At 38.1% G+C, this 15,109-nt stretch overlaps 1 protein-coding gene across 3 annotated transcripts in view; it reads left to right on the top strand.

Annotated features, from left to right (window-relative positions):
* Positions 1–15,109, top strand: part of AXDND1 (axonemal dynein light chain domain containing 1) — a 187,323-nt gene that overhangs the window by 37,461 nt on the left and 134,753 nt on the right. For all 3 annotated transcript variants that reach the window (XM_073011737.1, XM_073011736.1, XM_037985895.2), the window contains exon 12: positions 2,576–2,696. In XM_073011737.1, coding sequence (XP_072867838.1) covers positions 2,576–2,696 — 121 coding nt within the window. The remainder of the gene's footprint in view (positions 1–2,575; positions 2,697–15,109) is intronic.

The following is a 15,109-nucleotide window of genomic DNA, read 5'->3' as shown; positions in this document are numbered from 1 at the left end:
TTTTGCATGTTATATATATTATATAATATATTCTCACAATAAAGTAAGCTAAAGAAAATACTAAGAAAATCATAAGGAAGAAAAAATACATTTATAGTACTGTACTGTATTTATTGATATTGTACATTTACATCATCTGTTTACAAGACGAACTGTCTGTCTGAAATGGTGGACAACCACAACTGTAGACCTGAATCTATAGTACATATCAAGTGTTTAATTTTTCTTATGACGTCATGACTCTTCTCTGCTTCTTGGGAGTACTTTCAGCATCACCACTGACACTTTGTATAGGTACCATGGTGTTATTCAAGGTTTATGTTACTGTACTAAACATGATGAAAATTATATGCAAACTGGGAGAGATCACTTTTTACAATACACAATTGACTGGAGAGACAAACTACTCATGCAGTGATGATTACATTACATGGTATTTTATTTTTTGAGACAGAGTCTTGCTCTGTTGCCCAGGCTGGAGTGCAGTGGTCCAATCTTGGCTCTGCAGCCTCCACCTCCCGAGTTCAAGCGATTCTCCTGCCTCAGCCTCCCGAGTAGCTGGGATTACAGGCATGTGCCACCACGCCTGGCTAATTTTTGTAGTTTGAGAGCAGGCTGGTCCATGATACTGGCTTATAGTTTTCTTTTTTGTTGTTGTGTCTTTGTCTGGTTTTGATATCAAAATAATGTTGGCCTTGTAGAATCAGTTAAGAAGAATTCCCTCCTCTTCAATTTTTTGGAATCATTTGAGAAGAATTGGTGTTTATTCTAAGTTGTGTACAATTCAGCAGTAAAGCCATTTGGTCTTGGGCTTTGCTTTGTTTGGAGACTTTTTTTAAAAAATTATACTTTAAGTTCTGGGATACATGTGCAGAACATGCAGGTTTGTTAAACAGCTATACTTCCGGCCGGGCATGGTGGCTCAAGCCTGTAATCCCAGCACTTTGGGAGGCTGAGACGGGTGGATCACGAGGTCAGGAGATCGAGACCATCTTGGCTAACACGGTGAAACCCCATCTCTACTAAAAAATACAAAAAACTAGCCGGGCGAGGTGGCAGGCGCCTATAGTCCCAGCTACTCGGGAGGCTGAGGCAGGAGAATGGCATAAACCTGGGAGGCAGAGCTTGCAGTGAGCTGAGATCCGGCCACTGCACCCCAGCCTGGGCGACAGAGCAAGACTCCGTCTCAAAAAAAAAAAAACAAACATAGCTATACTTCCCTCTTAGCACTGCTTTTGCTTTATCCCATAGGCCTTGTGCTTCATTTATTTCAAGGCATACATGTGCCATGGTGATTTACTGCACCCATCAATCCATCATCTAGGTTTCAAGTCCTGCATGTATTGCAGGATCTGGCTAGCAGCCCGCAATGCAACGGGGCTCTTTCTTTGTTCCCAGGCAGATCGGCAGGTCTGGAAATAATAGACACACACAAGATAGTGAAAGCTGGGCCCAGGGGGGTCACTGCCTTCTGGTCCCCCGGTGCCGCCAATGCACTGGATATACAAGCATGTATTATTAAGTTTAGTGAGGGTGGGGATAGTGAGACCTGCAGGATAGTGAGACCTATCTCACTATCCCTGCCCTCACTAATCCCAATGAGGGATTTAGGGTCATTTGATTATGAGGTAAGATGGTCACATGGATATGAAGTAAGTCTTTAACATAACATCTGTATGCAGAAGTACAGTATACAGAGGTAAGAATTTACAATATAGTGTGTGCCTCAGTAATTTCTAACAGAGCTTTAAAACAGAAACAGTCTTTCCATAACTTATGATTAGCAAGATATTAATCAGCAGTAACAGTTGCAGCAAAAGCTGGTTACAAACAATCCATAGAAACAAGATGTGAAGCTAGACAACTGGTTAGACCAGAAATTCTCAGAAGGGAGTATGCCTTAACCCTAAAGAGGCCTAGAAGAGCCATGGCAAGATGAGGGCATTTGTAGCCCTATCTTATCCATATGGACAGGTGACCCCCATGCGTCCGTTTATAGGCTCTCCACAAGGGTGACATTCCATTCCCAGAACTATGAACATCTGCTTTTCTGGGATAGGAATCTTGGTGATGTGAAACCTCCCTGACTGCACTGCACATCCATTCATAGGCTCTCTGCAGGGGGAAGCACATCACACACTGTTGGCTCATTCTGGCAGCCCAACCTGGCATTGTCTTTACACAATCCTGCATGCAATTTTGTATTTACAATAATCAGGAGCATTTCATCTTTTATTCCATAGCAATAGTTTCAGGGGGTCTCCCTACACGCATGCATTAGGTATTTGTCCTAATGTTCTCCCTCCTTGCCTCCCAACCCCCAACAGGCCCAATATGTGATGTTCCCCTTCCCATGTCCGTGTGTTTACATTGTTCAACTCCCACTGATGAATGAGAATATGCGGTATTTGGTTTTCTGTTCTTGTGTTAGTTTGCTGAGAATGATGGTTTCCAGCTTCACCCATGTCCCTGCAAAGGACATGAACTCATCCTTTTTTATGGCTGCATAGTATTATATATGTGTCTATATTGTTAGTATAAATTAAATGAAGCTGTTTCTTAATTGTTTTTATAGAATGGTAGAAGAATATCATGACTTATATACATTACAAAGAGAAAGGATGGAAAATGATATGAAACAGTTAATGGCAGAAAGAGATATCTGGAGCTCAGCCACATATGAATTGGCCCTAAAGGTTAGTTCATCTGGATTCACAACTCACACTTCTTTTTTGACTAAAGATACATTCTACAGTTTTAAAATTTGGTGTTTTTTTTTTGTTTTTTTTTGTTTTTTAAACAGAGTCTTACTCACTCTGTTGCCTAGGCTAGAGTGCAGTGGTGTGATCTCGGCTCATGGCAACTTCTGCCTCTTGGGTTCAAGCAATTCTCCCTCCTCAGCCTCCTGAGTAGCTGGAATTACAGGCATGAGCTACCATGCCTGGCCCGTTTTGCTGTTTTCAATAATCTAGACAAAGACTCAAAAAAATGAGGATGTATATTTATTGATGTATAATGTAACTTTTGTGGGCTTTGAAAAGGAAAAGTTGATTTCTTCTTTTTATTCTTGCATTTGTTAGGTACCTAGCTGTTACACAATTAAGGGGTCTTTTTTTTGTTTTTTTAAGGCCAGAATCTATGAAATATGAACAAGTGTTCTTTTTCTGTTGTTTGGGAACATGTTTAAAATTTTCAACTTCAATTTATACTAATAATAAAGTAGGAAAGGTGGTTCTTATCTTTTCATACAAGGCGACTATATTTGGATCACTGGATATCACACTCTGATTCTTTAAAAAAAAAAAAAAAACAGGGTCTCACTCTGTTGCCCAGGCTGGAGTGTAGTGGTAAGTGGTCCAATCACAACTCACTGTAGCCTCAACCTCCTAGGCTCAAGCAATTCTCCCACCTCAGCCTCTTGAGTAGCTGGGACTACAGGTGTGCACCACCACTTCTGGCTAATTTTTTATTTTTTGTAGAGATGGGATTTCTCTGTGTTGCCCTGGCTAGTCTTGAACTCCTAGGCTTAAATCATCCTCCTGCCTCAACCTCTCAAAGTGCTGGGATTACATGCATGAGCCACTGTGCCTGATTCTGTTACCTTGGTACACAAGATGACAAATGAATTGAAATATGGTACCTTGTGGGCCGTTATAGTAATACTTTAGGGAAATAGCAAAGTCACACAATATTTCTAAAATGTTTACTTGTTGGTTGCCTATTCTGACAACTGGGACTTCTAGGTACAGTGAATTTTAATCCTCAAAAGATTCAAAAATGAGTTCAGTTAAATTGGTTCACTGGTCTACTGGTGGCAGGTCACAGGGTTCTCCATGGAGATATACTGCATTAATGCATTAATACATCTGATTGGAGCTCTGTATTAACCCTGCCACATGTAGTAGTTTGTCAGTTATTTGGAAGAAAATGTAGAAGGCATCCCCGTCAAGTGTCCTAAAGCTGGAGAGAAAGCTAATACACTAGATGGTATAATCAAGACTTGTTTATTTAGGAAAGTTCATTTACTTACTAGAGGTAATTATTAGAAATCTAGATCATTACTGGGGACATACTAGAGGCATTTCCATTCAAGAGAGGAGAAAGGATTTCTGCTGTCACTGGAGGCCCTAATTCAGTAATAACATGCAAATAAAATCGAGAGATATAACTACTTATAGGAAGCAGCAAAATCTCTTTAAAAAAGTTTTTCCCACTTATTTCTTTAGCAAAAATCCCCAGTACATTGTTGAATAGAAGTGGTAACAGTGAATATTCCTGTTCTCAGTCTTACGGGGAAGACATTCTGCTTTCACCATTAAGTACAACATTTACTGTAGGCTTTCATACATACCCTTTATGGGGTTGTGGAAGTTCCCTTCAATTTTTCATTTGTTTAGAGTTTAATCATAAACAGGTGGTGTATTTAGTCAACGATATTTTCTGTGTCAATTGAGATTACTACATCTTGATTTTCTTTTACTTTATTAACATATTACATTGTTTTTAACACCTTTATTGAAGTACAATTGATATACAGAAAAAACAAATCCACACATGTTTAATATATTCAGTTTGACACTGAACATTTACATACACTCATGATACCCTCATGACAATCAAGGTAATAAACATATTCACATTAACTGTTTATATTTATTTTATTAATTAATTAATTTTAAATTTTATTTTAGATTCAGGGGTACATGTGCAGGATAGCTACATGGATATATTGTGTAAATCATAAGGTTTGGGCTTCCAGTGAGCCCATCACCCAAATAGTGAACATTGTATCCAATACGTAAATTGTCAACTGTTGGTCCTTTCCTACCCTCCCCACTTTTGGAGTCACCAGTGTCTATTATTTTCATCCTGTGTCCATGTATACCCATTGTTTAGTTCCCACTTACTAGTGAGAACATGCAGTATTTGATTTTCTGTTTCTGAGTTTTTTCACTTAAGATAATGGCCTCCAGCTCCTTCCATGTTCTGCAAAGCACATAGTTTCATTCTCTTTTATGGCTGCAGAATATTCCATGGTATATACCACATTTTCTTTATCCAATTAATCATTGAAGGACACTTTGGTTGATTCCATGACTTTGCTATTATAAATAGTGCTGGAATAAACATATAAGTGCAGGTGTCTTTTTGGTTAAATGATTTCTTTTCCTTTGGGCATATAACCACTAGTGGGATTGCTGGGTCAAATGGTAGTTTCATATTTAGTTCTTTGAGAATTTTCCATACTGTTTTCCATAGGGTTGAACTAATTTACATCCCCACCAACAGTATATAAGTGTTCCCTTTTCTCTGCATCCTCACCAACATGTTTTTATTTTTTACTTTTTAATAATGACCGTTCTGACTGGTGTGAGATTGTATCTCATTATGGTCAAAATCACTATTATTTCCTGATAATGCAATTATCTACCCAGCAAAGTTAAATTTACATATTATTTGAATTAATTAGCCTTTAATAATGTTGCAAATATAAGATAAATATATAATTTTTAAACAAACATTGGGCAAATAATGCAATTTTCTACCCAGAAAAAAATAAATTTAAACATTATTTGAATGATTTAGCCTTTAATAAGGTTGATGAATACAAGATAAATACAAAAAACCCCCAACATGTTACCTATATACCAATAATAAGCATTAGAAATGCAAAGAGGGAATAAATTTTATAAAAGGGATAAGACCTATATCTTGAAAATGCTAAAACCATACTAAAGACCTTGAAAACTAAAAGGAGAGCTGTACAGCATATCGCTGGTTGAGAGCAATAATCAATAGATGTCAATTCTCTCCAAATTAATCTTTAAATTTGATATAATTCCACTGAAAATTTCAATAACAATTTTATTTTTAGGAATTGGCAAGTTGATTATAAAACCCATTTGGAAGAATCTGAATATGAGAATAAAAAAACATTTTAAAAGAAGGTTAATAAAAATAACTTGTACTTTTAGACATCAAAATGTATTATAAAGTCAAAGTAACTGAGAAAATGTGTTACTTGTGTTAGAACAGATAAATACAACAGAACAGAATAGAAAGGTCAGAAATAGACTCACCTAAATATGGGATATTCAAATTGGGTTGGCACAATCAATTATTCAATTGTTAAAAAATTTAGATCTCCGGTGGGCGTGATGGCCAATGTCTATAATCCCAGCACTTTGGGAGGCCAAGGCAAGTGAATCACCTGAGGTCAGGAGCTCGAGACCAGTCTGGCCAACATGGTGAAACCCAGTCTCTACTGAAAATACAAAAGTTCACTGGGCGTGTTGGCAGGTGCCTGTAATCCCATCTACTCAGGAGGCTGAGGCACGAGAATCACTTGAACCCGGGAGGTGGAGGTTGCAGTGAGCCGAGGTCGCACCACTGCACTCCAGCCTGGGCAACAGAGCGAGACTTCATCTCAAAAAACAAAACAAAACAAATTTAGATCCCTAACTCATTAAAAAGATACCTAAAAAGTAAATCCCAGAAGGGAATAATTAAATGTTAAAAACGTAATTATAAACAGAAGAAATTACATGAGAATTTTCAAAAAAATAGTAGCTTTAGTGACATATAATTCACCTAATTGAAGTGTAAAATTATGTTTTTTAGCATGTTCACAGAACTGTGAAACCATCACCACAACCAATCTGAAAACTTCTTCATCACCCTCAAAAGAAACTCCATACATTTTAGCAGTCGCTTCTCATTACCCGCAACCCATTCAACTTATGTAATCATTAATGTACTTTCTTTCCTCTCCAGGGTACATCTTAGAATTTAATGCATTCATATAATTTGTAAAGATCAAATATGTGTACTTAGGATAGACATCATCTAAAATATTTGTCTTTTCTTTATGGTAGATACATTCGATTTACCCTTTTCTAGCTATTTTAGAATGTGCAATAGATTGTTGTAAACTATAGTCAGTCTACCTATCTAACACTAGGACTTATTTCTTCTGTTAAATCGTATACTTGTACACATTAATCAACCTCTCTTTATCTTCTCTCTCTCCTACCCTTCCTGGCCCCTGGTAACCGTGACTCTACTCTCTATCTTCATGTGATTCACTCTTTTAGCTCCCACATGTGGGTACTTGCAATATTTGTCTTTCTGTGACATGGCTTATTTCACTTAACAAAATGACCTCAGTTTCATCCATGTGGCTGCAAATGATAGGATTTTATTCTTTTTCAATGGCTGAATAATATTGCATTGGGTTTATATACTGTGTTTTCTTTATTCATTCATTTGTTGGTGGGCACTTAGGTTGATTCCATATATTGGGTATTGTGAATAGTGCTGGTATCTTTTGATATATTGATTTTCTTTCTTTGGGATATATACCCAGTAGTGGAATTAATTGCTGGATTATATGGTAGTTCTAGTTTTAGTTTTTTGAGGAATCTCCATAATGTTCTCCACAGTGGCTATACTAATTTACATTCCCACCAACAGTATACAAGTGGAGACAAAAGTGACTGCATGTTGAATGCTAATGTGCCATGTTGACTTCTGATTAGCCCCAGTCAAGTGAATGCCTCCTGATTTCTATTTACTTTTCTCAGTGTAAGAACAAAGCGATCTTGATGTTATCACACAAATTATAAGGCTATGATGCTTACAGCATTCTTGCCTGTTCTGGAGGATTGCTTTTGTGTTGCACAAAACAAGCATACCCTTTCTTTATGGTATATAAGCCTTGAGCCTGGGGAGTAACAGTGCAGAGATCTACCTCTCTTGTGGCTCCCCAAGACCATGCTTCTGTTAGTTTCCCCAATAAAACACCCTTTACCCACAAACTGAATTTGTCTGCCTTGGTTTCTGGGATCTCAGCTCCTTCAGCATTTGGAAACTTCCTTGCATATACGGCCCTTTTATAGAACAGTTCTCCTTTCTCCACATCTTTGCAAGCATCTTTGTTGCCTGTTTTTTAATACAATCCATTTTAACTGGGGTGAGATGATATCTCATCATAGTTTTGATTTGCATTTCTTTGATGATTACTGATGTTGAGCATTTTTTCACATACCTGTTGGCCATTTGTATGTCTTCTTTGCAGAAACACCTATTCAGAGCTTTTGCCCATTTTAAAATCAGATTATCTCCTTTTTTTTTTTTTGTTATTGAGTTGTTTGAGCTCCTTATAAATTCTGGTTGTAACTCCCTTGTCAGATGGGTAGTTTGCAAATATTTTCTCTATCTCTGTGGGTTTTCTCTTCACTTTTTGATTGTTTCCTTTACTGTGCAGAAGGTTTGTAGCTTGATGTAATTGCTTTTTCTTTTTGCTTTGGTTGCCTGTGCTTTTGAGGTCTTAGATGGAAAATCTTTGCCCAAACCAATGTCCTAGAGTGTTTTCCCCAATGTTTTCTTCAAGGATTTTTAGTTTCAGGTCTTAGATTTAAGTCTTTAATCCATTTTGCTTTGATTTTTGTATATGGTGAGAAATAGGGGGTCCAGTTTTATTGTTGTGTTGGTCTGTATGTCTGCTTTTATGCCATTACCATGCTGATTTGTTTACTATGGTTTTGTAGTAAATTTTGAAGTCAGGTAGTGTGATGCCTCCTGCTTTGTTCTTTTGCACAGGATTGCTTTGGTTATTTGGGGCCTTTTGTGGTTCCATATAGATTTTAGGGTTTAAAAAAAAATTCTGTGAAGAATGTCATTGGTATTTTAAGAGGACTTGCATTGAATCTGCAAATTTCTTTGGGTCATATTGCCATTTAACAATATTAGTTCTTCCAATCCATGAGCATGGAATATATTTCCATTTTTTATGTCTTTTTTTAAATCAGAGGTTTATCGTGTTCCTTGTATAGATCTTTTACTTCTTTTCTAAATTTAGGTATTTTATATTTTTTATGGCTATTTTAAATAAAACTGCCTTCTTGATTTCATCTCCAGAGTGTTTGCAGTTGGTATATATAAATCCTACTGATTTTTGTATGTTGATTTTGTGTCCTTGAAATTTATTGAATTTGTTTTTCAGTTCTAACAGCTTTTTTGGTGGAGTCTTTAGGTTTTTTTAAAGTATAAGATTATCTCTTTTGTGAATAAGGCTAATTTGATTTCTTTATTTTCAATTTGCACGCCTGTTGTTTCTTTCTCTTGCCTAATTGCTCTGCCCAGGACTTCCAGGAATAAAAGTGGTGAAAATGGGCATCCTTGTCTTGTTCTAGATCTTAGAGGAAAGGCCTTTAATTTTTCCCCATTCAGTACAATGTTAACTGTGGGTTTGCCATATATGGCTTTCTTTTATTTTGAGGTATGTTTCTTCCATACTAAATTTGATGAGGGTTTTTTTTTATCATAAAGGGATGTTGAGTGTTATCAAGTGCTTTTTCAGCTTCTAGTGAAATGATGCTGTGCTTCTTGTTCTTGGTTCTGTTAATGTGATGTATCACATTTGTTGATGTGCACATGTTGAACCATCCTCATATCCCTGAGATGAATCCCACTTGATCATGGTGAATGATCTTAAACATGTTGTTGAATTTGGTTTGCTTATATTTTGTTAAGGATTTTTACATCTATGTTCATCCATGATATTGGCCTGTAGTTTTCTTTTTTTCATTGTGCTCTTGTCTGGTTTTGATATCAGGGTGATGCTTCATGAGTTTGGAAGTATTTCTTCCTGTTCAAATTTTTTGAAGAGTTTATGTTGAATTGATATTAGTTCTTCTTCAAATATTTGGTGGAATTCAACTATGAAGCCATTAGCTCCTGGGATGTTCTTTGATGGGAGACTTTGTGTTATGGCTTTGATCGTATTACTTGTTATTGGTATATTGAGGTTTTCTTTTTTTCTTTTTTCTTTTTCTTTTTTTCCATTTTCCCCCAGTCTGGAGTGCAATGGCATAATCTTGGCTCACTGCAACCTCCATTTCCCAGGTTCAAGCAATTCTCATGTCTCAGCCTCCTGAGTTGCTGGGATTACAGGTGCCCGCCACCACACCCGATGAATTTTTGTATTTTTAGTAGAGACAGGGTTTCACCATGTTAGCCAGGCTGGTCTTGAACTCCTGACCTCAAGTGATCTGCCTGCCTCAGCCTCCCAAGGTGCTGGGATTACAGGCATGAGCCACTATGTCTAGCCCTAGGTTTTCTAATTCATTCATGTATAGTTGTTTATAAGTCTCTAATGTTTCTTTGTATTCCTGTGGTCTCAGTTGTTACATCTCCTTTTTCATTTCTTATTTTATTTGGGTATCCTTCCTTCCTTCCTTCCTTCCTCCCTCCCTCCCTCCCTCCCTTCCTTCCTTCCTTCTTTATTCTTTTTTTTTTTTTTTTTGAGATAGAGTCTCACTCTGTCACCCAGGCTGTAGTGGTGTGATCTTAGCTCACTGCAGCCTCTGCCTCCTGGGTTCAAGTGATTCTTGTGCCTTAGCCTCCTGAGTAGCTGGGCATACAGGTGTGCACCACCATGCCTGGCTAATTTTTGTATTTTTAGTAGAGATGGGATTTTACCATGTTGGCCAGGCTGGTCTTAAACTCTTGGCCTCAAGTGATCCACCCACCTCGGCCTGCAAAAGTTGGGATTACAGGTGTGGACCACCGTGCCTGGCCCTTTTATCTTTTTTCTTATTTAGTCTAGCTAAAGCTTTATTGATTTTGCTTATCTTTTCAAAAAACCAACTTTTCAGCTGGGCGCAATGGCTCACGCCTGTTATCCTAGCACTTTGGGAGGTCAGGGTAGGTGGATCACCTGAGGTCAGGAGTTTGAGACCAGCCTGGCCAATATGGTAAAACTCTGTTTCTACTAAAAATACAAAAAAAATTAGGCAGGCATGGTGACAGGCGCCTGTAATCCCGGCTACTTGGGAAGCTGAGGCAGGAGAATCACTTGAATCTGGGAGGCAGAGGTTGCAGTGAGCCAAGATTGCACCATTGCACTCCAGCCTGGGCAACAAGAACGAAATTCCATCAAAAAAAAAAAAAAAAAAAAAAAAAAACCCACCAACTTTTCTTTTCATTGATTCTTTGTATTTATTATCTCAATTTTATTTGTTTTTGCTGTTATCTGTTTTATTTCTTTCCTTCTACTAATTTTAGGTTTGGTTTGTTCTTGCTTTTCTAGTTCCTTGAGGTGCATTGTTAGATTATTTCCCATCTTTCTATCATTTTTATATAGGAATTTATTGTTATAAACTTATCTCTTCATACTGCCTTTACTGTATCCCATAGATTTTTGCATGCTGGATTTACATTTTCATTTATTTCAAGACAATTTTTCATTTTGTTCTTGATTTCTACATTGACCATTGGTCATTCCAATGTTATTTAATTTCCATGTGTTTATGAAGTATCCAAGATTCCTCCTGTTAACGATTTCAAGTTTTATTCCATCATTGTGGTCAGAAAAAATACTTGATATGATTTCTACTTTTTGAATTTCTTTTTTTTTTTTTTTTTTTTTTTTTTTTTTGAGAGGGAGTCTCGCGCTGTCGCCCAGACTGGAGTGCAGTGGCCGGATCTCAGCTCACTGCAAGCTCCGCCTCCGGGGTTTGCGCCATTCTCCCGCCTCAGCCTCCCAAGTAGCTGGGACCACAGGCGCCGCCACCTTGCCCGGCTAGTTTTTTGTATTTTTTAGTAGAGACGGGGTTTCACTGTGTTAGCCAGGATGGTCTCGATCTCCTGACCTCGTGATCCGCCCGTCTCGGCCTCCCAAAGTGCTGGGATTACAGGCTTGAGCCACCGCGCCCGGCCTTACTTTTTGAATTTCTTCAGACTTGTTTTGTGGCCTAAGATATGGTATATTCTAGAGAATGTTTCATCTGCTGACAAAAAGAATGTGTATTCCTTAACAGATGGGTGAAATGTTCTGTAAATGTCAGTTAGGCCTATTAGGTCCAGTGTGTAGTTTAACTCCATTTTTTTTTGTTGATTTCTTGTCTGTCCATTACTGAAAAGGGTGTTAAAATCCCTTACTATTATTATATTACATTTTGTCTCTCCCCACCTTTTTTTTTCTTTGAGATGAAGTCTCACTCCATGGCCCAGGCTGCAGTGCAGTGGCGCAGTCTCGGCTCACTGCAATCTCTGCCTCCTGGGTTCAAATAATTCTCCTGCCTCAGTCTCCCTAGCAGCTGGGATTACACATACCTGCCACCACGCCTGGCTAATTTTTGTATTTTTAGTAGAGACAGGTTTCACCATGTTGGCCAGGCTGGTCTCGAACTCCTAACCTCAAGTAATCTGCCCACCTCAGTCTCAAAGTGCTGGGATTACAGGCGTGAGCCAATGTGCTTGGCCATCTCTCCCTTTGTATCTGTTAATGTTTGCTTTATATAGTTTGGAGCTCCAGTGTTGGGTGTATAATTGTTACATCTTCTTTATAATTTTTATATCTTTTTGCTGAATTGAATCCTTTATAATTATACAGTAATCATTTTTTTTTTTTTTTTTTTTTAACAGACTTTGATTTGTAACTTATTTTATCTAAGTACAGCTACTCCTGCTCTCTTTTGGTTTCCAATTGCATAGAATATCTTTTTCTACCCATTAACTTTCAGTATGTATGTGTTATTATAGTTGAGTGGATTTTGTGTAGACAGATATTCTTGGGTCTTGTTTCTTTATCCGTTCAGCCATTCTGTGCCTTTTAATTGGATAATTGAGTTCATTTACATTCAGTGTTATTATTGATAAGTAAGGATTTACTACTCACATTTTGTTGCTTTTTATCTTGTTTTATACCTCCTCTTTTCCTTTCTTACTGTTTTCCTTTGTGATTAAGTGATTATCTCTGATAGTATGTTTTAATTTGTTGCCTTTTTTTTTAAGTGAATCTATTATAGGTTTTTGCATTGTGGTTACCATGAAGCTTACAAAAAACATTGTATAGATATAACAGGTTTTTTTTAAAAAAGAGATGACAATTCATCTTAGATTACAAAAAAAGAATAGAAGCAAATAAAAAAATGAAAAAAATACACTTTAACTCTATCCTCCTCAATATTTTGTCTTTTAGTTATTTGCATTTACATATTTGTATGTTATCCATCTCTTAACAAGTTGCTGTAGCTATTATTGTTTTTGATAGATTTGTCTTTTAGGCTTCATACTAGAGTTATGAGTGGATGGCACACCACAGTTACAGTATTAGCATATTCTAGATTCATCTGTGTCGATCATTTTACCAGTGGGTTTTATATCTTCAGAGTTTTTTTACATATTAGTGTTTTTTCTTTTAGATTGAATAACTCCCATTAGCATTTCTTGTAAGACAGGTCTAGTGATGGTAAATTCTCTCAGTTTGTGTTTGGGAAAGACTATCTCTCCTTCATATTTAAAGAATAACTTTGCTGGATATAGTATTCTTGGATAGCAGGGTTTTTGTTTGTTTGTTTGTTTGTTTTCTTATAGCACTTTGAAAATGTCATTTCTCTCCTTCCTGCCCTGTATGGTTTCCACTGAGAAGTCTGTTGCCAGGCAAGCTGGAGTTCCTTAACATGTTATTTGTTTCTGTACTCTTGCTACTTTTAGATCATCTTTTTGTTCTTGGCCTTTGAGAGTTTAATTATCGTATGCCTTGGATGGTCTTGTTTGGGTAACATCTGTTTGGTGCTCTCAGACCTTCCTATAACTGGACATTCATATCTTAAATTTTTGAAAGTTTTTAATTATCATTTATTTTTTTGTTTTGTTTTTTGAGAAGGAGTCTGACTCTGACGCCCAGGCTGGAGTGCAGTGGCATGATCTTGGCTCACTGCAACCTCTGCCTCCTGGGTTCAAGTGATTCTCCTGCCCCAGTCTCCTGAGTAGCTGGGACTACAGGCACATGCCACCATGCCCAGCGAATTTTTTTGTATTTTTAGTAGAGATGGGGTTTCACCATGTTGGCCAGGCTGGTCTCAAACTCCTGACCTCAAGCGATCCACCCGCCTTGGCCTCCTGAAATGCTGGGATTACAAGTGTGAACTACCGTGCCCGGCCTATAATTTATTTTAATAAACTTTCCATCCCTTGCTCTTGCAACACCAGTAATTCTTAGATTTGGTCATTTGAGGTAACTTTCTACATCTTGTGAGTGATTCTTGTTTCTTTCTTTCCTTCTTTTTTTTTTTTTTGAGATGGAGTTTTGCTCTTGTTGCCCAAGCTGGAGTGCAATGGTGCAATCTCAGCTCACTGCAACCTCTGCTTCCCAGGTTCAAGCGATTCTCCTGCTTTAGTCTCCTGAGTAGTTGGGATTATAGGCACGTGCCACCACACCTGGCTGTTTTTTGTATTTTTAGTAGAAACGGGGTTTCACCATGTTAGCCGGGCTGATCTCAAACTCCTGATCTCAGGTGATCCACCTGCCTCGGCCTCCCAAAGTGCTGGGGTTGTAGCAGGACGAGCCACAGACAAAACCCCTCAGACACCGAGACAGTGAAGGGAGTGACTTTAATCAGCTGGGAGCATCGGCAGGCTAGCGTCTTAAAATCTGAGCTCGTCAGGTGCTCAACTTCTGTCCCTTTTAAGGGCTCACAACTCTAAGGCAGTCTGTGTGAGAGGGTTGTGATTGATTGAGAAAGCCGGGGGTACGTGACAGGGGCTGTGAGCACCAGTGGTCAGAGTGAAACAGAACAGAACGGGAGGTTTCACAGTGTCCTTCCATACAATGTCTGGATTCTATAGATAACAACAGTTGCTAGGTCAGGGGTTGATCTTTAACTGCCAGGCTTAGGTCAGGCAGGCCCAGGCCTGGTTTTGGGTCTGGTTCCTTGGTTTCAGGTCTGGTTCCTAGGCACCGGGCTACCTGCCTTTAGTTTCGCTTCTCTTTCCTTTTCTGAGTATAAAACAATATAAAACAATATAAGAGGGTCTCTCTCTTCCCTCATTTCCCCCCTTTGAGACTCTCACCTTTTTATTAGTGGGAGTTCTCACTCTTATTTTCGCTATTTTTGTCTTCTTGTGCAATAGATTGATAGTGAGTCGTATAGTACACTTGTGCTGAAGCATTCTGGTGAACTAAGGTAGCGATGAGGCTTTTATCATTTGAAGAAGTACAGGTAGCAAACAGGGAGCAGTAAGCAGGTTCCTATTACTGTTATAACTCCTATTATAAGAGTTTTAAATCTTCCTAGTGCTGGGAACAAATTTCTAAACAAGG

The sequence above is a fragment of the Chlorocebus sabaeus genome, chromosome 25 (assembly GCF_047675955.1).
Source record: "Chlorocebus sabaeus isolate Y175 chromosome 25, mChlSab1.0.hap1, whole genome shotgun sequence".
NCBI classification, from domain to species: domain Eukaryota; kingdom Metazoa; phylum Chordata; class Mammalia; order Primates; family Cercopithecidae; genus Chlorocebus; species Chlorocebus sabaeus.
The sequence above is the reverse complement of the archived record's forward strand: the minus strand, read 5'-3'. Positions and strand labels throughout refer to the sequence as shown.